Source organism: Erpetoichthys calabaricus, chromosome 3 (genome assembly GCF_900747795.2).
Source record: "Erpetoichthys calabaricus chromosome 3, fErpCal1.3, whole genome shotgun sequence".
NCBI classification, from domain to species: Eukaryota; Metazoa; Chordata; class Cladistia; order Polypteriformes; family Polypteridae; genus Erpetoichthys; species Erpetoichthys calabaricus.
The window spans coordinates 186,992,164-187,018,041 of NC_041396.2; the positions used below are offsets into that span (position 1 = coordinate 186,992,164).

Consider the following 25,878-nt stretch of genomic DNA (forward strand, 5'->3'; position numbering starts at 1 on the left):
AGTCTCTGGGCCTTCCTGCAGCGTCCCCTGGAGGTTCCCATGGCATCCAGCAGGGCTGTGATGAAAAACTCCACTGTCCATGATGCCCTGCTGGAACTCTGGGCACCTCTATGTTGCAGGTAGGGCTCTACCTGGCGGCCTGGGGGTATTGGCCGGGATAAATGGCCTGCCATGTCCCACAATATATATATATATATATATATATATATATATATATATATATATATATATATATATAACATTTACTATTAAGAAAACACTTTTGTTTTTATTTCTTATTGATCAAAATTTAATTAAAGCAATGTAATTTACTAACTTGGCTGAAAATTACTTTTCTTTGAAATTATATCTGTGGATTAAAGTTAAGTAAATCTATACATTTCTGCTTTACTGTGCCTAATTAACACTTCTTTAAAGAGATCAAACATATGAGCAGCCCTTTTTTGTCTTTCTGAGAGCAACCCTCTACTTTATACTGTACATGTATCTTCCACTAACTGACTTATTCATTTCTGCACAATTTGTTGACTTTGAGAAAGCGGAGAATTCTATAGACTAATGAAAGCTAACCCAAGCTCTACTGAATGTAATGGAAGTTTTACATGTTTGAAATGATTAGCACTTCAGCCATGTGCTGGCCACAGTTCATGGCGCACTGATGGAGCAACATTTGAAATGCTCATGCAGCAGTCTCGCTCTCTGTCTCTCATGTATACATGCAGTGAAATGTAAATGGAATTAGTATGTAGTGTTAAGCCTCATAGAGCAACTTCAACTCACCTATACTCTCTTGCAGATTTATAGTATTACAAATTTATGACCGACAGTTTGTACCTGGATTTTACATCAATATATTGTATATAATATGCATAACTGTACTATACATAACATATATAATGATGTGCTTCCCTCCCCATGATTGCAGTGGTTTTTTCCCTGTTCCCATGTGTGTTTTGTATCTTTGCCAGTGTTGCTCAATTAAAAATCAGCATGACACTGAAAAAAAAAGCCATGCATTTTTTCTTGGTAAATTTCTGAGGGCTGTCTGTACCCCCAACAAATTGCAACTCAGTCACTAATATCAAGTTGTGCATGGCATTAAATGGAAAGGACAGTCCTATTTTCTTGTGAAAATTAGCAAAGGGTTCACAATTTGACAAAGCTGCAGAACCACAAAATTCTGTCCTCATATACTGATTTTAATCACTTACAGTGAAACAGTTCAAGCAAGTGCAGTATTTTTTTTATTTGTGTTTGTGTTTTTATGGTAATGACGAAAAATATTAGAAAAAAATAATATCCTAGAAAATTGTATTTTCAGTTTATTTGGTGGAATAAGTACATAACGCTTAACTTTTATTGTGTGTTCCATCTTTATATCCTTTGAATTAGGTCATAATTATTTTTCTCAATTTGTTTAGAATGAATAGATAAATTTTTCAAATTATAAATTTAGCAAAAATTTCTATCATCTCTAAGAGTGACAGCATAGCCAACAATTAAACTTTAATTTTGTACACTGCATTGAACATTTTCTTTAAACCAGTTCTTTATTTTTTTTTTTTTTTACTTTAAGCAGCTGGAACCTTTATTTCATGCCTACACTGAGGGCATTACCTGTTTGAGCACAGTGGCTACACTTGGTGCTCTGGAGGTAGGTAGTGCTAAGAGCTTTAAGACTGAATCTTTCAGACTAGCTAGCTATGTTATGCCCTTTATGTGCTTACACACTAATTCTGTCTAATCATTAACATAAGCTTAAATAACACTTGCATTGCCTGTGAACCGAGTGGAAAAGATTGTGTTTTTTAATATCTATTTAAATATATATATTCTGTGTGTGTGTATATATATATATATATATATATATATATATATATATATATATATATATATATATATATATATATATATAATATACTGTATATATCTATCTGTCTATATATGCTCTGTGTGTGTGTGTGTATATATATATATATATATATAAAATACATATATATATATTTATATATATATATATATATAATACACACACAATGTTCTTAGCATTTGAAGAAATTTCATGTTTGCTTTTACACACGTCACAGTGTGTAAATGTGATTGTTAATAACTCCGCAAGTAATTGCAGTTCAAATTGCTTTGGCATGTTCAAAACAGTCATAAATGATCTCTGTAAACTAAAGTTGAAAAATGTTCATATAGTGAATATCACCAATATAAATTGTATTTCTGAACTATTTGAATAATAATATATGTATATACGAGGGCAATCCCAAAAGTAAAGTCTCCTATTTTTTTAGAAATACAAACAACCATTTATTTTCAATAATATGTACATCATTTTAAAGGTTAAAAAATTATTTATTTTTCTACATAATCTCCATTTCGGTCAATGCATTTTTGTAGACGCTGTGGTAGTTTTAGAATGCCCATGTCATACCAGCTCACCGCCATGTCCTTCAGGAAGCGTTGAACCTCATCTTTCACCTTTTCGTTGGAGCAGAATCGCCTTCCGGACAAATGTTCTTTCAACTTAGGGAACAGGTGGTAGTCACTGGGTGATTTTCATTACAACTGGCTGTAAACTCTCTACACCACTTGCGAACGTTTTTGACATCCATGCACGACTGTCCATACACTTCCGTCAATTGGCGATGAATTTCAACCGGTTTAACGCCTTTTGCGTTCAAAAATCGAATAACTGCGCAAACTTCGCACTTGGCGGTAGCGTTCAACGGGAGCTCCATTTTCAAGGGCTGCCAAGCCGAGATTGAGTATCCCAGCCAAGCCGTGCATGCTTGTTTGGGAGTGGAGGAAGCACCAATCACAACAGTGTAGCCAACAACCGTACGAACAGTTTCTCTACGTCCCCACCGCTTTGGAGACCTTACTTTTGGGATTGCCGTCGTATATATATGTATATACACACTATATGGACAAAAGTATTGGGACACACCTCTTAACTATTGAATTCTGGTGTTTCAGTCAGACCCATTGCCACAGGTATATAAAATTAAGCACTTAGCCATGCAGTCTCCATTTATGAACATTTGTGAAACAAAATGGGTCATTCTGAAGAGCTTAGTGACTTCAAGCATGGTACTGTGATAGGATGCCACCTTTGCAATAATAAGGTTTGTGAAATTTCATTCCTGCTGGATATTCCATGGTCAACTGTAAGTGGTATTATTGGAAAGTGGAAGTGTTTAGAAACGACACCAACTTGGCCATGAAATGGAAGACCACGTAAAGTCACAAAACAGGGTCAACAACTTCCACTGGCATTAATGTAAGCACAAAAACTGGGCAGCGGGAGCTTCATGGAATATGTTTCCATGGCCAAGCAGCTGCATGCAAGCCTCACATCACCAAGTCCATTGCCAAACGTCGGGTGGAGTTGTGTAAAGCACACCACCACTGGACTGTGGAGCAGTGGAAACGTGTTCTATGGAGTGATGAAACATGCTTCTTTGTTTGGCAGTCAGATGAGTGAGCCTGGGTTTGGCGGATGTTGAGGGAACGTTACCTGCTTGACTGCATTGTGCCAACTGTGAAGTTTGGTGGAGGAGGGATAATGGTGTAGGGTTGTTTTTCAGGTTTTGGGCTAGGCCTCTTACTTCCAGTGAAGAGCAAACTTAATGCTCCAGCATATCAAGACATTTTGGACAACGCTATGCTTCCAACTTTGTGGAAACGTTTTGGTGAATGCCCTTTTCTATTCCAGCATGACAGTGCCCTAGTGCACAAAGCAAAGTCCATAAAGACATGGTTGGATGAGTTTGGTATGGAAGAACTTGATTGGCCCGTGCAGAGCCCTGACCTGAAACTCCAACTAACACATTTGGGAAGAGCTGGAATAGAGATTGTGAGCCAGGCCTCGTTGTCCAACAGCAGTGCCTAACCTCATAAATGCTCTGCAGATTGAATGGGCACAAATTCCCACAAAAACACAAACAATCTCGTGGAAAGCCTTCCAAGAAAAGTGGAAGCTGTTATAGCTGCAAAGGGGGACCGACTCTTCATTTAGAGTCTATATATTTGAATGCAGTGTCATTAAAGTTCCTGTTGGTGTAATGGTCAGGCATCCCAATACTTTTCTCCATATTGTGTATATATACATATATATTTACACATACAGACAGTATGTATATAAAATAAAAAATATGGTTCCATACAAAAATTTGGACAACTCTTATCAAATGACATATTTTGTTTACATTTAAAATAAAAAAGTAACTACAGCTTTGAGAGCAAACAAACTGAAGTAGTGGTATATTTATGAAAATGATAGTATTCAGTTAAAAATGTATTTGGTAAACTGGAAAAATGTACACATTAGCTTGGAACTGTGTATACTATAGATGTTTTTATGTATGTATGAATACATATATAAATTGATTTTCTTCTCTCTTGAAATTTTGGCCAGATTAATTTACTTGTGTTCTCAATTAATAAATATTTGTCAGCATAAAGTAATTTGTGGGTGTTACCATGCATTCCAAAATGTAGTTTTTGAGAAAATCTCATTTATGCCCTAGAATATTGTAAGCAAAGCACAGTAGATATTTTAAGTATTGAGACTTGTGTGTGTTGTTTTTGTTGACCATGTATCGACCTTTCTATTAAGCTACATTCCCTCAAAGTATCTCTGTGGGCACCCTTCTATGCTCAGCTTTTATTTGATTATCAGCCCAGATGTACAATTAAGTGCAGAATTAGCAACTAATTAACATGCATCTGTGCAAGAGGTAAGAGAACAGAACATGGTAGGATGGATTATTTTATTAATGATTTAACAGAAGCATTAATTAGTGTAAATATTCCTCTTGACTGAGTCAATGTTAAATAATGGGAGGAGCAATTTTAACGTCAAGGGAGTTTTGTATGAAGTATTTACTCAAATAGTTCTATCCATTCATCAGCATAATGAACTCACTTTTTCTGTTGCAAGGGAACAGGGAATCAATGCTACTGCTAGAAATATTTTGGCACAAAGCAGACATCATCCCCAAATTTGATACTAGTCAGTCAGAGAGTACTGTGTTGGATATTCATACCCATACTAAAACACACTAATCCAGGCCAAGCAAGACCTTCCATTCTATCTAACAGCAGTCTTTTACTCTGTGGAGTGAAACTAAATGAAATGAGAGAAGAATATGCAAAATCCACAGAGTAGGTTTCCCAGTCATATGTACTGAGGTGCCAATAATATTTGTTAATCCAATGATTGCTAGAGCCAATTGTGAACTAATTTTGGAAGGATTCATTGTAAAAAAACTAATAAGTGCCAAACACACTTGGTAACTATAATGGAGAAATTATATCAGCATTCTGATAACTTGCTTAAGAAGAAAATTTGAAAATCTGATCCAGACTGAGTCAGTAACTACTGGGTCATAATACAGAACAAGTTCATGAATTTGATACATCCATCCAATGTTGTGATTCAACCTGCCTTTATCAGTTTCATAGAGAGCTGAAGCATGGAAAAAAGGAGATATCATAGGACAACCTCATGCACACATACATAATCACCTACAGTGAACAAATGTAGTCACCCATCCATTCAGTAATCCTGTTTCAACCACAGTCTAATTCATAAAACCAATGCTGTGTATATTGGGTACAAGGTAACAGCCATCCCTGAATGGGGTGCCAGTGAGCAAATATGTGTAGGTGCTAACCTGCGTACCCACATTAACCTGTGAATGGTATGCAGACAAAATCAGTAATCTACTAAGGCAAATCACATTTAGTTTATAGAAATTTAGCAAGTCATAATTAAAGAAACTTTCATTTCCATAAAAAATAAATTTATAATAAATACACAGCTGGAACTGCAAAATTTAAAACATGGAATATTTTCCTTTCCTTCTTTATTTCCTGCTTCTGTGTGTTTTTTTTTTCTTCAATGCAGTTTTTAAGAATATCTCTTCTTTGTTTTAAATCGACCTGTTTAACTTCATTTGTGGTTAAATTGTTGAACGCACCAGAGTCTGACATATGATAGGCGCCATGAGAGATACACCACTGTAAATTGTGCGCTTAATTGATTAACTGACTATTTACAGTAATTGAATGGTTAACTGAGATCACAGCAGCAGTTAAATGATAGTTAAATGTCAGTTCACATACAGGTTCCATCATCCCCTAGGAGATGGCGGATAAGAATGCTTACAATAAAAGAAATAAAAACTGGATTTGTACATGGTTAGGCTTTGAGTTTTCTAGGTTTAGTTTTACTGTTGTTCTACATTCAACAGACCCTGTGATCAAAGGACAGAAAAATTTTTCAGATCTTTTTTTTTTTTTTTTTTTTCTTTTAAACTACCTTAGAGTACAGGCAGCTTATGGGACTTCCTCAGTGTCACATCAAAAGTTATAAACGGGAACTTAACCTAAAACCTTGTTAAATTTAAAGCCCAGTGATTTAGCCAATAAATTAAAATATCTGTGTGAGGTAACTGAGATGTCTTAGTCATTGGACAAGCTTGACAGACTTACATATACTGTACTTGATTCACTATTGTATGCAGTGCTGTACTAGCATAATAGTAATGAAATTATAGAAAATATAGTTGCAACTAGAAATTTGCAAACAAGTTGGGCTGGGGCCTTTGCAGCTTATAGTTTACCAATGTTAGTGTTAATAAACTCAGCTATTTGTTAAAGGCAATAGTCAGAAAAAGAAAGATGCCTATAAATGATTTGAATAATAGATAATAAAATAGCCTCACTCAGACCTTCATATTTGAGCAGAATAGACACCATGATTCTACAGTATTTCTAAGCACACACTACTTTAAGAAATTATTTTACGTTTACCTGTTATTAAACACTTGCAGCATGTTTATATTTTAAACACTTAAAAGAATGTTTTTTTATTCTAGTTGTCCATTGTGAGCTTTCTTCTGTCAATTTTTCAACCAACATAATCCAGATCAAGGTGTTTTAACATCAGAGCCTATCCCAGCAGAAATAGCCAGGGCAAGCTGCTACTGCCAGTGCAGACATAAGGTTCTAGCAACCCTCCATTAGGGTAAAGTCAAGAATACAGTTAGACTTTCAGTGTACGTCTTCTAGTAAAATCACTTTCCCTTTAATCCTCTAATTATGGTAGTTAAACGATAACTTACTATTTAACATAGATTTAATCTTCTTTTGTTTTTGCAAATTAAAATTAACCAATGGGACACTTGTTAGTGTCAATTTAAATCTCCTTGGGCCTAGCAGTATCTCAGGTTGCACAGGCAGTTCTTTGTGTATAGTTTGGACAATGCTTCTTGCAATATGGATGATTTTACAAATTCTTGTCAGATGTGATAACATTATTGGAGCTTCCTCCTCGCTTTCCTTTGTAACAATTACATCTATATGTTCTGGTTTATTGCAGGATCTGAAATCATCTTCCACAATAAATAGTCTTAAAGGATTTTTGTAGCTTTTTAAATGTAGAAATGTTTATACTGACGCTTATACATAGCAAAAGTGTTTAAAAATTACAAAAATTACATTTTTTGTGTTATGCTTGTTCATCAAAAGGGAAAGATGCTTATAATCTTTTTTATATATATTTTATAAGTAAAGATTTGAAAAGCCTGCTGTCTTATACCTCCTGAGGAGAAAGATGTGTTTTTTTCCCTCTGCGACAAGAGTAAATTCACGTATGTTATGAAATCTCATCGCAGGCATATAACATAATTACAGCTGTCACTTTAGTCAGCTCTTATTCCAGTACACATCACATCTGATTATCTCGTGTTGGCATATTTCAGCATCTTTCATATATTCAGATGTAAATAATTCTTTTATTAAACCACATGGTAGAATGTTATTCCGGCCACACACAATTCTTTTATATTGCAGTAATTTTAAACATGTCAGTTTCTTCTGTCTCCCTTTAAAACACAAAAACATATTTGATGAATCTGGTATCAAAGCCTAATTTCCATCATTTCTTTTAAAACCTTATTTTCTTTTCACTGCATGCGTTGTGTAATTACTATTTTATGTGAAGACAGCCTTCTCACTAGCTATACACATTTTGTTTTTCATTTCTTTTACTTTAAAGTATTTTTCTTTTGTTTTTATGAGCCTTGAAAATTGACTCATTATTTTTTTTCACATGCATGTATCCTTTAAAGCCTTAAAAAGGTGTTTGCTCCAGTCTGATTTTCAGGTTCATCATATATTGCAGCAGATTCCTGTGATGAAGGTTGCTTTTGGCCAGATACTTAGGAAACTTTACTGGTATTCTTTTTTTCCTTCAGTTGTAATGCAATCTATATTGTCCTTCATGCTGCTTGAATCTTGCAGAAATCATCAAAACAACAAATATGTACTGTTGGCCACCTGTAAGCTATTCACCTATCTATTCTCTATCTATATGTCTCCTTTACCCCTCCAAGTTTCTCGCACTTGTTTGCCACCTACTTCAAGTCAAATAAGTCTCTTTAATTTGTATCCTGACAACACTCTGTGCATAAAAAGTTCAAAAGACTACTATAAAAGAAGAAAGTGGCACCCATATGCAGTTCGTTAGCACCTGCCAGACTTCACAATGTTTTTCACGGTAAATTAGGGTAGATCTTTATGTTGGGTGTTGGAGAACAAAGCAAAAAAATCTGAGAGATTTTCAGAATGTACCTAGGTAACCCACAGGAGTTGTGGAATAATATTCTTTGAACAATGGAGAAGAACTGTCATAGGTTTCCCCTGACATAATGGGGCCTGACACATACAGTGCATCCGGAAAGTATTCACAGCGCATCACCTTTTCCACATTTTGTTATGTTACAGCCTTATTCCAAAATGGATTAAATTCATTTTTTTCCTCAGAATTCTACACACAACACCCCATAATGACAACGTGAAAAAAGTTTACTTGAGGTTTTTGCAAATGTATTAAAAATAAAAAAACTGAGAAATCACATGTACATAAGTATTCACAGCCTTTGCGCAATACTTTGTCAATGCACCTTTGGCAGCAATTACAGCCTCAAGTCTTTTTGAATATGATGCCACAAGCTTGGCACACCTATCCTTGGCCAGTTTCGCCCATTCCTCTTTGCAGCATCTCTCAAGCTCCATCAGGTTGGATGGGAAGCGTCGGTGCACAACCATTTTAAGATCTCTCCAGAGATGTTCAATCGGATTCAAGTCTGTTCTCTGGCTGGGCCACTCAAGTACATTCACAGAGTTGTCTTGAAGCCACTCCTTTGATATCTTGGCTGTGTGCTTAGGGTCGTTATCCTGCTGAAAGATGAACCGTCTCCCCAGTCTGAGGTCAAGAGCGCTCTGGAGCAGGTTTTCATCCAGGATGTGTCTGTACATTGCTGCAGTCATCCCTGCCTTTATCCTGACTAGTCTCCCAGTCCCTGCCGCTGAAAAACATCCCCACAGCATGATGCTTCCACCACCATGCTTCACTGTAGGGATAGTATTGGTCTGGTGATGAGCGGTGCCTGGTTTCCTCCAAACGTGATGTCTGGCATTCACACCAAAGAGTTCAATCTTTGTCTCATCAGACCAGAGAATTTTCTTTCTCATGGTCTGAGAGTCCTTCAGGTGCCTTTTGGCAAACTCCAGGCAGGCTGCCATGTGCCTTTTACTAAGGAGTGGCTTCCGTCTGGCCACTCTATCATACAGGCCTGATTGGTGGATTGCTGCAGAGATGGTTGTCCTTCTAGAAGGTTCTCCTCTCTCCACAGAGGACCTCTGGAGCTCTGATAGAATGACCATCGGGTTCTTGGTCACCTCCCTGACTAAGGCCCTGCTCCCCCGATCGCTCAGTTTAGATGGCCGGCCAGCTCTAAGAAGAGTCCTGATAGTTTCGAACTTCTTCCACTTACGGATGATGGAGGCCACTGTGCTCATTGGGACCTTCAAAGCAGCAGAAATTTTTCTGTAACCTTCCCTAGATTTGTACCTCGAGACAATCCTGTCTCGGAGGTCTACAGACAATTCCTTTGACTTCATACTTGGTTTGTGCTCTGACATGAACTGTCAACTGTGGGACCTTATATAGACAGGTGTGTGCCTTTCCAAATCATGTCCAATCAACTGAATTTACCACAGGTGGACTCCAATTAAGCTGCAGAAACATCTCAAGGATAATCAGGGGAAACAGGATGCACCTGAGCTCAATTTTTGAGCTTCATGGCAAAGGCTGTGAATACTTATGTACATGTGCTTTCTCAATTTTTTTATTTTTAATAAATTTTTTCACGTTGTCTTTATGGGGTGTTGTGTGTAGAATTCTGAGGAAAAAAATGAATTTAATCCATTTTGGAACAAGGCTGTAACATAACAAAATGTGGAAAAGGTGATGCGCTGTGAATACTTTCCGGATGCACTGTAATTTCACAGTAAAAATGTCATCCTATCAATCAAGCATAGTGTACCGATGGTAATATCATGGTGTTTATAACATCAAAGTTCAAGGAACCATGGATTTTGCTCTGTATGAGACAATTCCCCAGAATAATATTGATATATCTGTCCATAATTTGAAGCTGAAGAGCAATGACATTGTGCAAAAGAAAGGAGTCCAAAACACACAAGCAAGTCTACATCAGAATGGTTGAAGAAAAAGAAATGTACATTTTTCAGATGATATGACTTTGTACTCTTTGTTATGTTTTTAGGTGAAATATGATGATCATAACATAGTGATAATTCCAATGAACTGGTTATTACAATGCCACTTAAACATACACTTTCACCCTGAGGAATGGTACACTGTGATCAATGCAAGGTTTACTCTTCTTGAAAAGCTTTCTTCAGCTTGGATACATTTCACATCCATATTCTTGTTCACCTAGCACACATAAATTTAATTTTCCAAAACATATAAAGATCTTAAAAGAGAGCAATGGAGCATATTGTATAATAAAAAGCACAAAGGACACCCTCAGACCCTGAATTGTAGAGCCACAGGCTATTGTTTTCTTTTTTATTCACTCAGAGAGCAGAGAAATACAAACCCTTCGTGGGTTTCATTCTCATTGATGGTGCTCATTAATACAAAGTCAGTTTAGAGCATCAGTTAACCTGCACATTTTTGGGATATGGAGGAAAACTGAAGTACTCAGAGAAAGGTTCAATATTGGCTGGCCGAATGTGCAAATTCAACACAGACAGTAACTGGGCTGGGAATTGACCAAAGACCCTAAAATGGTAATGTAGCAGCCACTCCCCTTGTTAAATTAATATTCTTGCACAAATAAAAAGAGAATCCAAAACAAAATTCAAGTGTAAAGGCACCTATGTCCCTGAAGTAGGACTGCATTTTGACATTTTGTTACGTTTATTTCAATTACAGTCAGGTCCTTAAGTATTTGGACAATGACACAATCTTCGTATTTTTGGCTCAGTACTCCATCACAGTGGATTTGAAATTAAACAATCATTATGTGATTGAAGTGTATATTTTCAGCTTTAATTTAAGGGGTTTACCAAAAATATCATATGAGCTGTTTAGGAATGACGCACATTTTTATACATGGTCCCCCTATTATTCAAAAGGATTTGGACATTTGACTGACAAGCTGTTCCATAGCCAGGTGTGAGCAGCTCCCTCATTATTTCATTAACTATTAAGCAGGTGAAAGGCCTGGAAGTGATTCCAATTGTGGAATTTGCATTTGGAAGCTGTCACTGAGAACTCAGCATATGAGGTCCAAAGAGCTGTCCATGCAAACAAAAACAGTCCATCATTAGGCTGAGAAAACAAAACAAATCCTTTAGAGACATAGCAAGAACACGAGGAGTGGTCAAATCAACCATTTGGGACATACTTAAAAAGAAGGAATGCACTGGTGAGCCCAGAAACAACAGAAGGCCTGATCAATCATGGAAGACAGCTGTGCTGGATGATTATAGAATTCTGTCCTTGGCAAAGAAGAACCCCTTCATAACATTTAGCCAAACCAACTAAACTCTCCAGGAGGTAGATCTATCATTGACAAAGTCTACAATCAAGAGAAAACTTCATGAGAGTACCTATAGAGAGTTTAGTATAAACCACTGGTAAACCTCAAGCATCGGAAGGGCATATTTTAAACATATTTTATATGCCTATCCAGTTCTGGAATAATTTTCTTTGGACAAATGAAACTAAGATCAATATATACCAGAATGTTGGAAGCTGGAGAGTATGGAGAAGTGAAGAAATAGCTCATGATAGAATGAATACCTCATCTGTGAAATGTGGTGCAGGCACTGTAATGGCATGGGCATGCCTGACTGCTAATGGAAGTTGGTCACTAGTGTTTATTGATGATATGACTGCTGGCAGAGGTAGCTGGAAGTATTCTAAAGTGTATAAGGCTATACTATCTGCTGAGATTCAGCCAAATGCTGCAAAACTGATAGGACAATGCTTCACGGTTCCAATGGACAATGAGCCAAAACATACTGCAAAAGTGCTTTTCAACACAAAGTAATAGAAGATTCTTTCAAGGCCAAGTCAGTCATCTGGTCTCAACCCAACTGGACATACATTGCACTTGCTGAAGACAAAATTGACGAGAGAAAGTCCAATGAACAAGCAGCAACTAAATACAGCTGCAGTAAAGGCCTGGCAAAGTATCACTAGGGTGGTAACCCAACACTTGGAGATGGCTGTGGATTTCAGACTTCTGGCAGTCATTGGTTGTAAAGGATTTTCAACCAAATATTAAAAATGATAATTATATTTATGATTGTTAGTTTGTCCAAATACTTTTGAGCCCCTGAAAATAGGGCATCATGTATAAAAATGCCTGTCTTTCAAAAATGGCTCATACAGTATTTTTGATAAATCCTTTAAATTAAAGTTGAAGATCTACACTTCAATCACAAAATAATTTTTTTTTATTTCAAATCCTTTGTGGTGGTGTACAGAACCAAAATTATGAAAATTGTGTCACTGTCCAAATATGTATGTTTGTATAATTTGAGTTGCATTTCAACCACTTAAAACACTTTATGTGCAACTTTTTAAATTATGCCATGTTGCCTAGATGGTGACCTTTAAAAATATAACAAAAATAGTCAGGTTTGTTTTCTCACTTTTGTGAGAACATTTATTCACCAAGAATGTGAAATGTCATTATTAACTGCGCTAACTGCTAATATTCATCCATTTGTCTAGTTTTGAACCAATTGTGTTTCCCCTATGAAAGGAAAAATACCTTGAGTAAACTTTAGGATAACAGGTAATACCATCAAAACCAAACAAGTATAAAATGTGAAGATGATCCCGGTGATCCTACTTTAAATATATTTTGTTGGTTTTAAGTGATAGTGTGTTGAAGCGTCATTATTTTTTTAAGCATTTTATTGATTTCATTAAAATCAAATAACATTTGGAAAGCTTGAGGAAGAGTGACAAAGAAAGATTTAATAAATGAATATTTTTTTATTAAAAACAATCAATGATGGATCCTAGCAATGCTGAATGGGTGATAGACCGGCTTAATGAGAAGAGTTAATGACACATAACTCCAAGAGCCTCAGATTGTCACCCTCTATGTATAGTTTGCAGATTATTTCTAGAGTCTCCAATGTCTGCCAACATGAAGTGGATGTTAGATTATTTTGTAACTTTGAAATGAAATGATTGTGTGTGTGTATGTGAGTATACCCTATGATGTGCTAGAATAACATCCAGGGTTGCCATACTGTTTTTGTCCTTTAAATCTATAGTAGGCGGTGGTCCACCACAATACAAAAATTGCATCAAGTGGGTTCAGAAAATGTAAGGATGCATTTTAAGTATTTTTTTTTTATTTTAAGTAAACGTTACAGCAGTGTATGTTAAGAAGGCTGGCGTCCCGATTTGACTATAAAAAAACAGAGCACGCAGCATCGCTCTGCCTGTTCCAGAAGTAATTTCTTTTTCCTCCAGCATAAGAGGCAATAAGCCAGGACAATTTCCCAATACAATGAGCTCAACACTGATGTGTTTAGGGTTTATACCCTTTGCAGTGTGCGCAAATATAAAGTGTTTTTTTTTTTCTTCAAGTTATCAGGAGATGCTGTTTTTTTGATGGTGTTGGTGTTGCATTGTATATTTAAGGTCAGTTTTATTGCATAAAGACCTGCTAAATGCAAAAGCTGCATGTGCGTTTATGCTATGACAGCGACACACTGGTTAGTGTTTAAAAGCAATTAATTAATGTTTTTGTAATGTGTTCCATATTTTACTTATATTAATGTTGTTATTTCATTTGGACTTGAATTTCACTACATTTAGCTATGTTAATGTGGAGTCAATTGTAAGTTCCAAATCCACATGTTAATATTTTAAATATTATACATATATATTCAAAGGTGCTATTTCTTCCAAATAATAGTACAGTACACTATTGACCTATAATGCTATTAGTTTATTATTATTTTATTTATATGAATTATAATTTATGAAGGTTAATTTCCTGTCTTTCAGAGAAAACCACACACATACTTAATGTAACATGCCTGTAAAAGTGAAAGAGATTCCTTGGCTAGTTTCATATAATATGGACACGGTGGAAAACAAATAAACTGGTTATCCTGGAAGACTTCTTGTGTCTTTTGTCTCTGAGCGGACATCTGCAGTGTATTATTGTGAAGGCGGCCACTGATCACCTTCATTACAATGTAACCATTTCATTAATACAGTATATGCGTTTTAATACTCTATAATTTTGTATAGCCAGAAAATTTTATAATAAAGATTTCATAAATTTACTATTATAGTATAGTATGGTAGACAATCTGCATAGGTGTTTCCCGGTTACTTTGGTTTTCCTCCCATATTTGCACAGATGTTCATGTTTGGCCAATTGGTAATTTCAGATTGGCAATATGCGAGTGAGAATGTGGGTGTGTGGATTGGTGAACCCTGCAATGGAGTGGTGGCCTATGCAAAGCTGATTCCTGCTTTGCTCCAATGCTACTGTGATTGGAATTAAACAGATTTGAGAACGATAGCATTTATTACGATGGCTGAACCGTCCAAAAAATTTAGCCATGCAACACTATATATATCACTGCAGATACTATGAAATCTACTAATGTGTTAGAGCTATCTCTTCACTTATATGCCAAAGATTCAATTATCAGATACTGAAAATGGAATATAATCTACCTGATACTTTTTTCAGTGATTTGTTTGGGATTTCCAATTTTTAGAATAAACTGATATTGATTATTTTGTGAGATATAAAGACATAATTGTATTTCCTTCCACATTCAAAACATTTGCATGTTAGATTAGTGAACTACTCTAAATTAGCCCAGTATAAGAGTGTGTAGGTATGTGTGGGTTTGTGAATCATTATGGAAATGCGCCCCATCAAGATTTGAACAATGATTCCCAACAGAATACTGATTTTCCATTATGCATTTAGACTTCTGGTCAGTTCCATTTCAAAGTGTTACTTTGCTGGATGAATTACATCATTTGTATTGGATTTTTTTTAGTCTGAGGAGAAATTATGGAAGAGCAGGAATGTGCTTTAAAGCATATAAGGAATATTTGAAAAATTATTGATCCCTGTATGAGATGAGTGAACAGCATAACTGGTAAACAAAATGCTAACATTCATACATTGGTCTAGAAGCAAAATTATTCATTACAGGGTTACAGGTAGATAGAGCCAATTGTGGAAGTGTTGAGTGCAGGCCAGCTCATGGTGCACTACCAGTTTATCACATGGCGTAATCTCACATACTCAAGACTAATTTAATGTCCTGATCTAAGCTGCCTGTATTAGGCATGTGGGAGGAAGCTGGAGTACCCAGTGACTGCAAACACACATGCCACCTCCACATAGTGAGTTCAAAACCCTTCCCGAATACTATGTATCTCCAACATCCATCTACAGTTTACAGTAGTTTTCTTAATCATTTTTTATCATTACAGTGTTGCCGAAGATTCAGATTATTTTATGGATGTGACATCACACCATCAGTGGGACTCCCAAACATCTACTCAATTTACAGTTGCTAGTTAACCTACCCTGCGTATGTTACAAAACTGAGAGGCAACTAGAGAATAAACTGAAACAATCCAATGTGCATTTACATCCATCCATCCATCCATTTTCCAACCCGCTGAATCCAAATACAGGGTCACGGGGGTCTGCTGGAGCCAATCCCAGCCAACACAGGGCACAAGGCAGGAACCAATCCTGGGCAGGGTGCCAGCCCACCACAGGACACACACAAACGCACCCACACACCAAGCACACACTAGGGCCAATTTAGAATCGCCAATCCACCTAACCTGCATGTGTTTGGACTGTGGGAGGAAACCGGAGCGCCTGGAGGAAACCCACGCAGACACGGGGAGAACATGCAAACTCCACGCAGGGAGGACCCGGGAAGCGAACCCGGGTCCCCAGGTCTCCCAACTGCGAGGCAGCAGCGCTACCCACTGCGCCACCGTGCTGCCCTGTGCATTTACAGGACTTGACATATGCCAATAATTTAGTTTTGTAGTAGTGTTTATCCTTTTCAATCTAAGGTGATTTAATCAAAAATGAGGGTTTCTTAGCAACCCCTTATTGACTTTTTGTTCAATGTGTCAATTAGCACAAAAAATTTAGGTAAAACTACAGAAGCTAACCTATTCAAAGAATACAAATCCTATCTGATAACTTGAGGGTCAAGACTTATAGAACACGTTTGTTAAACAAACATTGTATAAAATTATTTTAGTTAAAAAAAGCAAGTTCTTAAAATTATATTGAAGCCCTTGTTCCATTTGCTTGTTTTTGTAAAATCTTTTGACAGAATAAACTTTGACAATGTTTACATTTTTCTAAATGTATACTGTATTTATATTACATGTATGGGAATGAAATACAGCAAACTAATAGCTTTATTTATAAAAACATACATATTTAAAAATGTATTTTGTCATTTTGCTGTGTATTGATTATTTTGTTTTGTATAAAGGTTGAGTATCCCTAATTTAGAATGATCCAAAATCGAAAACCTTTTGACCGCCAACATGACAACATAAGTGGAAAATTCCACACCAAGGTTCACTTTTATAAAACTTTGCTTAGATTTGAACGTGAAAATTTGGGTAAGCCAAAAAGTGCATGTGAAGGGTTGGTGGTCCCAAAAAACATTGAGCACTACATTGACCATAATGAGGAATCAACACATAGATTAATGATCAAGTGTAACTTCTTCTTCTTCTTCTTCTTCTTTCGGCTACTCCCGTTAGAGGTTGCCACAGTGGATCATCTTTTTCCATATCTTTCTGTCCTCTGCATCTTGCTCAGTTACACTCATCGGCTGCATGTCCTCTCTCACCACATCCATAAACCTCATCTTAGGCCTTCTTCTTTTCCTCTTACCTGGCAGCTCTATCCTTAACATCCTTCTCCCAATATACTCAGCATCTCTCCTCTGCACATGTCCCAATCAATGCAGTCTCGCCTCTCTGACTTTGTCTCCCAACTGTCCAACTTGAGCTGATCCTCTAATGTATTCATTTCTAATCCTATCCATCCTCGTCACACAAAGTGCAAATCTTAGCATCTTTAACTCTCCTACTTTCTGGTCAGTGCCACCGTCTCCAACCCATATAACATAGCTGGTCTCACTACCTGCTGTCCTGTAGACCTTTCCTTTCACTCTTGCTGATATTCGTCTCTCACAAATTACTCCTGACACTCTTCTCCACCCATTCCACCCTGCCTGCACTCTCTTTTTCACCTCTCTTCCACAATCCCTGTTACTCAGTACTGTTGATCCCAAATATTTACACTCATCCACCTTCGCCAACTCTACTCCTTGCATCCTCACCATTCCACTGACCTCCCTCTCATGTACACACATGTATTCTGTCTTGTTCCTATTGACCTTCATTCCTCTCCTCTCCAGAGCATATCTCCACCTCTCCAGGGTCTCCTCAACCTGCTCCCTAATATTGCTACAGATCACAATGTCATCAGCAAACATCATAGTCCACAGGGTCTGCTGTCTAATTTCCTCTGTCAACCTGTCCATCACCATTGCAAATAACCTGCTTCCTTTATCACCATAACCTGCTTCACATCTTTCCCAGCTTGGTCCCTCTGTCTAGCCAATCGGTACAGGTCCTCTTCTCTCTCCTTAGTGTTCAACCTCTCATACAACTCATCATATGCCTTTTCTTAGCCTTTTATGCTGCATTGCGGAAGTCCAATAACATAGGGCTCGCCAGTCTCCACAGTACCCCTGGCATGACCCAAGGAACCCAACAAGGCTGTGCCGAACTCTAACTCCCATGAAGCCCTGTGGGAATCAGTGGTACTATAGCAACCCAGGTGGGCTGCCATCTAGCACTCCGGGGGAGATAATGTCTTATGCACACTCTCTTCCCTGGTCTTTTCAGTACTCAGGCATCCCAGCTGGGTAAAGGCTTCGGCCACCTGACACAATACATATATTCTCTAGTCTCTACTACCTCTGTATTTATCTTGCCAGTCTGCCAGGTAGCTACAGTGTTGACTGCCCTAATATAATGACAAAATTTAATGAAATAGAAGTGTAATGATTATCCCTACCCACGATTCAAGTTTGCAGCTTATTATTTATCACTAATTTATACAAAGAACATAACATAGCCATCCAAGTAATGCACAGTGTCAGTGTTTAAGTGAGATAGCTGCTATGGTGATCTTTTTTAGTGGATCAGGAGCAAAGGTGTAGGTAGGGTAGTATTTTCCAATGTTTTTCTGTGATGGTACATTTTGTAACACAAAAAAATACCAACGCACACCATGATTCTACCAACCACAAAAGCATTAAATCTCTTAGACTTGCTGAACTACGCAATTGGGTGGGACAGGGAGTGGCAAAAAAAGCAGCTCAAAGATTGAAATTTGCAGACACAGCACTTGTGTGGAGTATAATTATCAAATCCTTGATGGCGATGAACAATTAAGGATACTATTTGTGGAGTTTTAACACAAGATTTAATGTATGTCCATTCTTTCAATGAAGTCAGTCTTTAGCAGGGCATTCAAAGTCAACGGTTGTTTCTATCATTTTTTTTTTTAATTTGACATGTCAGTGTTTCATATGCTATGCCAATCTTAAAATTAATACATTGGCCTCATTCTCTTATTGCCTTCTTTTCAACTTGCCTTTTAGGAAGACATTCAGATTCAGGTTGTTCTTGCTCAAGTAGTATTTTGTTAAAATTTCAGGTTTAGGGTCATTGTAACATAATTTATTTTTTATTACATAGCAAAGGAATTCCTTTAGCCTCATTGAAAATATCGGGTAGATTAGATCATGTAATAAATTGGGTAAAAAGTTTCTAACTTTCCTAGTGTCTTTCTACAGACTATACAATGATTTACTACTTTTTAGCGCCCTTTCTTTTCTATGTCTATATAAGTCAAGGAAGGTCTTTGTCTAATTAGCATGGCAAATGTAGAGCAGAGAGTTCACTTGCCACTCTCAAACAGATCCACGACAGGCACAAGTGGTAACAAATGAAAACATGCTGTATACATATAAAGAGCCCAAAAGCCACATCCCTGGTGGTAATGTGATTAAAAAGCATCAGAACCCATTGGATGGTTCCAGTTAAATTAAGAAATAATACATTTACTTTTACACAGTCCTTCTACAGAACATACAATGCCAGGATTCCTTTTCATATACTCAGAACAATTGTTTGAATATTATGTTTTTTAATAAGTGAGACTAGTCAGACACTAAAAAAGGCCTCCTTTTTTGTTAAACCTTTTCAGAAGTTGTATATTTTGTCCTGGTGGCAAAGTCATGATGTTTCTTTACCATACTGCATCAACAGCTGTTCACTTTTTAATACTGATTTTTTTTTATTATTATTATTGTGTTTGAACGATTGCATTGGTCACTTTTACATATTGCCTTGCAGTATTGTAAATCTATCAATTAAACATTTTGTTCTTATAAATAGTAATCTTTTAAATAATAATTTTTTATCATGTTTTGTTTATAAAAATGTGGCTTTTTATTGTTTACAGCCTTCGAAAATATGTCAGTCCTCCCATTAGCTGCAGATACTATATGAAGTCTAATGTCAATTTTGATAGTTAAATGTTGCAGGCTTTTTTTTTCTCAAATGGGAATCTGCACTGCGTCAGGTTAACATTTTGTGTGACATTTGATTCCTGCTCGACTGACTTTTTAACAACTTTCTGATCTCTGTGAAACAAAAAAATAGGAAAAAAAAACTATAAAGTAGAGTTATCTTTTTCATGTAATGTGCATAGATTTGCAGGTCCTGCACTGCATGGAAGTCTAACTTTTTACAGCCTAATCCAAGAAATGCAGTAGTCAATCAAGGATCAAGTCATGTGAGATTGCTAAAAGTTGACTTTTTGCTTTCCCTTACAGCTGAAGAATATAGATCGGCCACAGGAGCCTGAGAAGATCCCCAGAGCTCCACATGACAGACGAAAGGAATGGCAGAAGCTGGCCTTGGGTCCAGAGCTTGCTGAAGATGAATCGGATAACCTGCTTAAGCAGAGGGAGCTTCCCAGTGGTGCTGCCACATATTGTGATCCCAGGTTTGTAAGTTTTCTATCATATATGAAATGTGATCCTAAAACCTGAAAGTTTAAGTGATGTTGGTAAAGCCTTTTTAAGCGTAATTTCAGTGTTAAAGGGTGAACCTGTGTAGTAACTCTTTTATCCACCAACTTTATGGTGTCTTTATTTTGGTAATATATTCACCAGAAAATATTAGGCATATCTATCAGATATCCATATACTGAATAGTTCATCTAATTCAGGGGTTCCCAACTCTGGTCCTGGAGGGCCCCAGTGGCTGCAGGTTTTCATTCTAACCCTTTTCTTAATTAGTGACCTGTTTTTGCTGCTAGATAACTTCTTTTTAATTCAATTTAATTGACTTGTTTTAAAATATTTTTGCCTCTGAATTTCTTCATTTCTTTCCTTAAATGGCACGCAAACAGAAGTGAAATGTGAAGTGAGTGAGCCAACAGAAGACCAACTAAGGCAGAGCCTGAAACCCAACCAATTTCACTCCAAGCAATTGCTTAATCAGGCGCCGAGTCTCATTGTTAATTAAACCTTCTTTAAAATTCTTTAATTCCATGGCTTGTTGCTGCTCTTGTGGTGCATTAGCAGACATTTCTAAAATTGTTGATTTTCTCTTTTCTAAGAGCAGTGTTAAAATGTTTTGTGGACCTGAGCAGATCAGCATTCCTGAGACCTTCACCTTTCTTTATTTTCAGATATTGTATGATGGACACCAGTTGTTTTTACTCATTATCTCAGTATCTCATTATTGTTTGGCTGCTAATTAAGGAAAAAGAAACAATTAAGGGTTGGCGTCTTCAAGAGCAAGTCATTTAAAATGAATTCTAAAGAAGTTAATTAGCAGCAAAAACAGGTCACTAATTAAGAAAAGGGTTAGAATGAAAACCTGCAGCTACTGGGGCCCTGATCTAATTTAAAAAAAAATAAAAATATACCTAATAAGGTTTTTGTAAGGTTGATTTTTAGCTCATTAAAACAATTTTAAACAATAGTCACATGATAGGTTGGTTCTAGCCTCATCCCTGATGGATGGGTGAGTAGGTTGATTTAGAAAATTGATTACTAGATCACATTAGGAAATTGTATTAATTATAGGGCTAATTCATTTTTGTGTTTAAATAGCATAGCATTCACACATCTGGGTAATGTTATTCAGCGTCACTGGGGCACAGAGGGTCTCCAGGTAACAATAGATTCAATGCACAACCTAGCCCTAGACAGGGCACCAGTCCGTCTTATGGCACACTTAGCAACAGACTCACACTCTCAAAGGGATAATTTGGAATTTCCAATTAATCTGACACCTGTGTCTTTGTCTTCCCCCATATATCTCATGCGTTCCTAGAGCAAATTCCGTATCAGCAGTGACAAGTACAGGATTCTAACCCAAAATACTGGATCCATTAGTCTTTAGTGTTAACCACTGGGCACCCTAGCTGCCTGTGTATTTATATAGTAGTTTTAAAGAGGATTTAAACAATTTAAGTCAGGGTTATTGCTTACTCTTCCTATAAAATTACCATAATTATCAATAGGCTCTCTCTGCACCATTGAAGCGCTTGTCAGATCTGTTCCTTTTGATCTGAGTTTTTTTTGCATTTAAGGAAGCTTTTCTTTTTCTTGTGTGCGATAAGGGTTTTATCATCATTGTAAATTTTATTTTGCTTAATTACAGAGCACTCTCTTTTTGGTTCCTAGCTTGACAGTAGCAGCTTACAAAGTGTGCTTCCAGAGATTTTTAATTAGGATTTGATCATTAGCCGCAAGATAATAAAGAAACTCTAAGATCACAGATTGTCTGCAGTAACCTATTTATTAGAGCTAATCAGCTAACAAAAGACAAATGAAGTGGGTTTAATTATGTGCACCATGCCATTTGCTATGGGAAGCTGATTTTATGTGTTGTGAATTTTTTGTGTTTTCTGTAGATTACTCAAAACACTTTTAATGTCCAGTCCTACAGCCTTTCAGACATACGTTTATTTGTGAGAAATAACATAATTAAAATATAAACATGAAGTCTTTTAAATAACTGAATAATTTGTTTTTTCCTTATATGCTTATTTAACATTTGTGTGCTGCTTGACATAGTACATGGCTTTTCTAACACATAACCAATATGTGGCAATTGTTCTGTTTCAAGGCAGACATGCCACTTCTAAAATTCAAATTCCAGTTAGTGGTAAACATGTATATTCCAGAAAAAGACAGAATGTGTGACATTACACTTACTCCAGCATAATAGTAATCTCTTAATACGATAGTCCATCTCTGTCTGACTGACCATTGGTAACCAGTAGAGGCCGTATGTGCAGAATCTAAAGGCCTTGATTTGAATGTAGGTGATGGTAGCCGCTGGTTAAGATGTTGTACTTGGCAGTAGGGTACGGAAGACTGTCTTCACTGTGAGTAAAACAGGCATATTCACGTTCTATGGCGCTGAAGTAGTTTTAAATGTACCAAGATGCTTATGGACTGCCTCAAGCAAATAATGAAGAAATATTAAAAAGTAATCTCTCTTTCTCTCAATTCAATAGTCCATCAACATGGTGTAATTCTCAATTGGTGCAGTATCTTCTTTGTGTTTTAAATTTCACAGCTGAAGAAATCTTTAACACTAGACTTGAGGGTGTATTTTTTCACATAATTGCTTTTTTGTCACATTCTTCTTTCAACCATTGCCGGCATGGAAATTTCTGAAAACTATGTTGCAAGTCCTCAGTGCAAATGACCATACATACTTTCTCTGGAAACATCTTATGCCCCCAGGGACCATCTGGGTTAGAGTTATATGAGAAATAATGAATAATCAAAGCACATTGAGTAAAAGAGAGCATTTAACTGCACAGTCCAAATCAGAAAACGTTTGGACGGTATAGGAAGTACAAATAACTCTTTAACTCCATCCATCCATCCATTATCCAACCCACTATATCCTAACTACAGGGTCACGGGGGGTCTCCTGGAGCCAATCTCAGCAAACACAGGGCGCAAAGCAGGAAACAAACCCCGAGCAGGGGTTGCAGATAGTATGAACCCATGTTTTGTCTGGTCAGCTTCATTTCATTTGTTAATATACATGAATTCCTGCATTTCAGGCCTGCAGCACATTCCAAAAAAAGTTGGGATGAGGACAAATTAGCTAATGAGGTAAAAAAAATTAAATAATGATGTGAATGTGTGGAGATTTTTAAAACAAAACATGTGACAATGCATTTGATATTGATGTTTGAGACATCTCTCCCAAACAATAATATTTGTATTTATATCAACATTTAAATGTTTATAGAGAAGCATTCTGTGGTTCAAAGCATGCAATGTCTTCTAAACAAGTACAGAAAACCAAAGAATGAGGAATGATTTTATGTGACCGTCAAAATTTAAAATTATGTTAAAAGGTAGATTTCCATGGAGTAGAAAAAGGCCTTAACAAGGTTGATGCCAGAATGGTAAGATAAGGCTAAGAAACGCTCGACACACCAAGCTGTAGCTGAGCAGTGAGCCTGGTTGACAACCATGATTCATCTCTATGACTTTGTTCAGTATCAAGTATTTGCCTTTTATCCTCATTCATGACCCTAAAGGACAGAGTGCTTCACCAAAACATAATATGAAAATACAGAATACTGGATATAGTATGATGCAAAAGTTCCATTTTAAAGGAATTAAATGAGACCTTAAAGATGTCTAATCAATCTCACAAAACATAAAATAAGAAGGATTAGTGCCCAACTGAAAAATGTAAAAAAACAATTAACATTTTGTGCCAGAAAACTAGAACAAATGGCAACAACTATAAAAGTCAGCACATTCGAAAATGCTAGCTAGGCTATGCAGAATTAACTACCATATTTTGACAACTGAGCTCTCAGAAACAACCTTAGAATGATCAGGTGTCTAGGAGTGAAATTTACATGAAATCATGTTAAATTCATATTGTGGTTCTCCTCCAAAATGCTTTTAAGCACTATTAACGACAATCTGGAAACTGATAGAGCACATCGCTTATCAGACAGATGTTTTCCGAGTTCTTTCATTATTAAATTCCTAAAGTTTGAGAATTCAAATGTGCTTTTTTGCTCTAGGGAGAGAGATACCCATTTATTATAAGTATCAGGTCAGTATTTTTCCTGATTTCATCTCTTAACATCACAGAACAAAAAACATCTTTTAATGGAATTTAGAAGCAATTCCACAAATCAAAAATATGCAGGTATTAGATAGTCAATAAAATGAAACTTATGATTGGAGATCAAACATACTTGGGTTACAGACCTGTGGAAGCTTAGAGGACCTGAGTTAGGACTATATACAGCAGGGGTGCCCAATACGTCGATCATCGACCGGTAGATCGGAAAGGTAGTGCAGGTAGATTGTGTTGCATTCAAAAAAAAACTTTTTAAACGTTAGTCTATATATCCTCCCTATGGCATTTGCCACTTGATTGATATACAGAGCGGCCAGTATGAGATCTCTTTTCCTCTAACACACTGGTCATCCCGCACACACAATCAAACGCGCGAGCTACTGCAAAACTCCGGCTGTGATCTAGTTAGCCTTCCAATTTATATCTACTAAAGAAGGGATTTTTAAAAAAAATTGTTTGGGGAGGGTATGGGCTGGATGTGGAATTGGAAGAGGATTTTTTTTCTCACAATGTCACAATCGAAGTGCATTTGTCTGACCTGTCAATGATGTTGAAGGTGATTCACCCGCATCAAAAATTGCAACACTGTTTCACCTAAAACTCCTCTACAGTGGAGGATGAGATTTTGACACTACAGGATGACATTCAGCTGAAGTCTGGGGCTCTTGGACAGTTTTGGAACTTACTCACAGAGGAAATGTACCCAAACATGAGGAAATGTGCTACCTCCTTGACTGCATTATTCGGCTCTACTTATTTATGAGAGTCAGCCTTTTCCCACATGAAGATTATTAACTCCAAATTCTGTAGTGACCATAAATGTATTGAATTGTTATTGTGCCATAAAGGTTATATTCAGTTATGCAAGGTACGACAATATATATTTTATGTATAAAGTATACTCAGTATATATATATATAATATAGCATTTTTAATGCAGGTAGATCATTTCATCCATCCATCCATCCATTTTCCAACCCGCTGAATCCGAACACAGGGTCACGGGGGTCTGCTGGAGCCAATCCCAGCCAACACAGGGCACAAGGCAGGGAACCAATCCTGGGCAGGGTGCCAACCCACCGCAGGACACACACAAACACACCCACACCCACACACCAAGCACACACTAGGGCCAATTTAGAATCACCAATCCACCTAACCTGCATGTCTTTGGATTGTGGGAGGAAACCGGAGCGCCC

The 25,878-nt window shown here is 36.9% G+C and overlaps 1 protein-coding gene across 3 annotated transcripts in view; it reads left to right on the top strand.

Moving 5' to 3' along the window:
* Positions 1 to 25,878, top strand: part of wasf1 (WASP family member 1) — a 554,848-nt gene that overhangs the window by 507,883 nt on the left and 21,087 nt on the right. The window contains exons 7-8 of one of the 3 annotated variants that reach the window (XM_051925241.1): positions 1,577 to 1,654; positions 20,365 to 20,537. In XM_051925241.1, the coding sequence (XP_051781201.1) occupies positions 1,577 to 1,654; positions 20,365 to 20,537 (251 nt within the window). The remainder of the gene's footprint in view (positions 1 to 1,576; positions 1,655 to 20,364; positions 20,538 to 25,878) is intronic. The other 2 variants (XM_051925242.1, XM_051925243.1) reach the window with 2 other exon arrangements.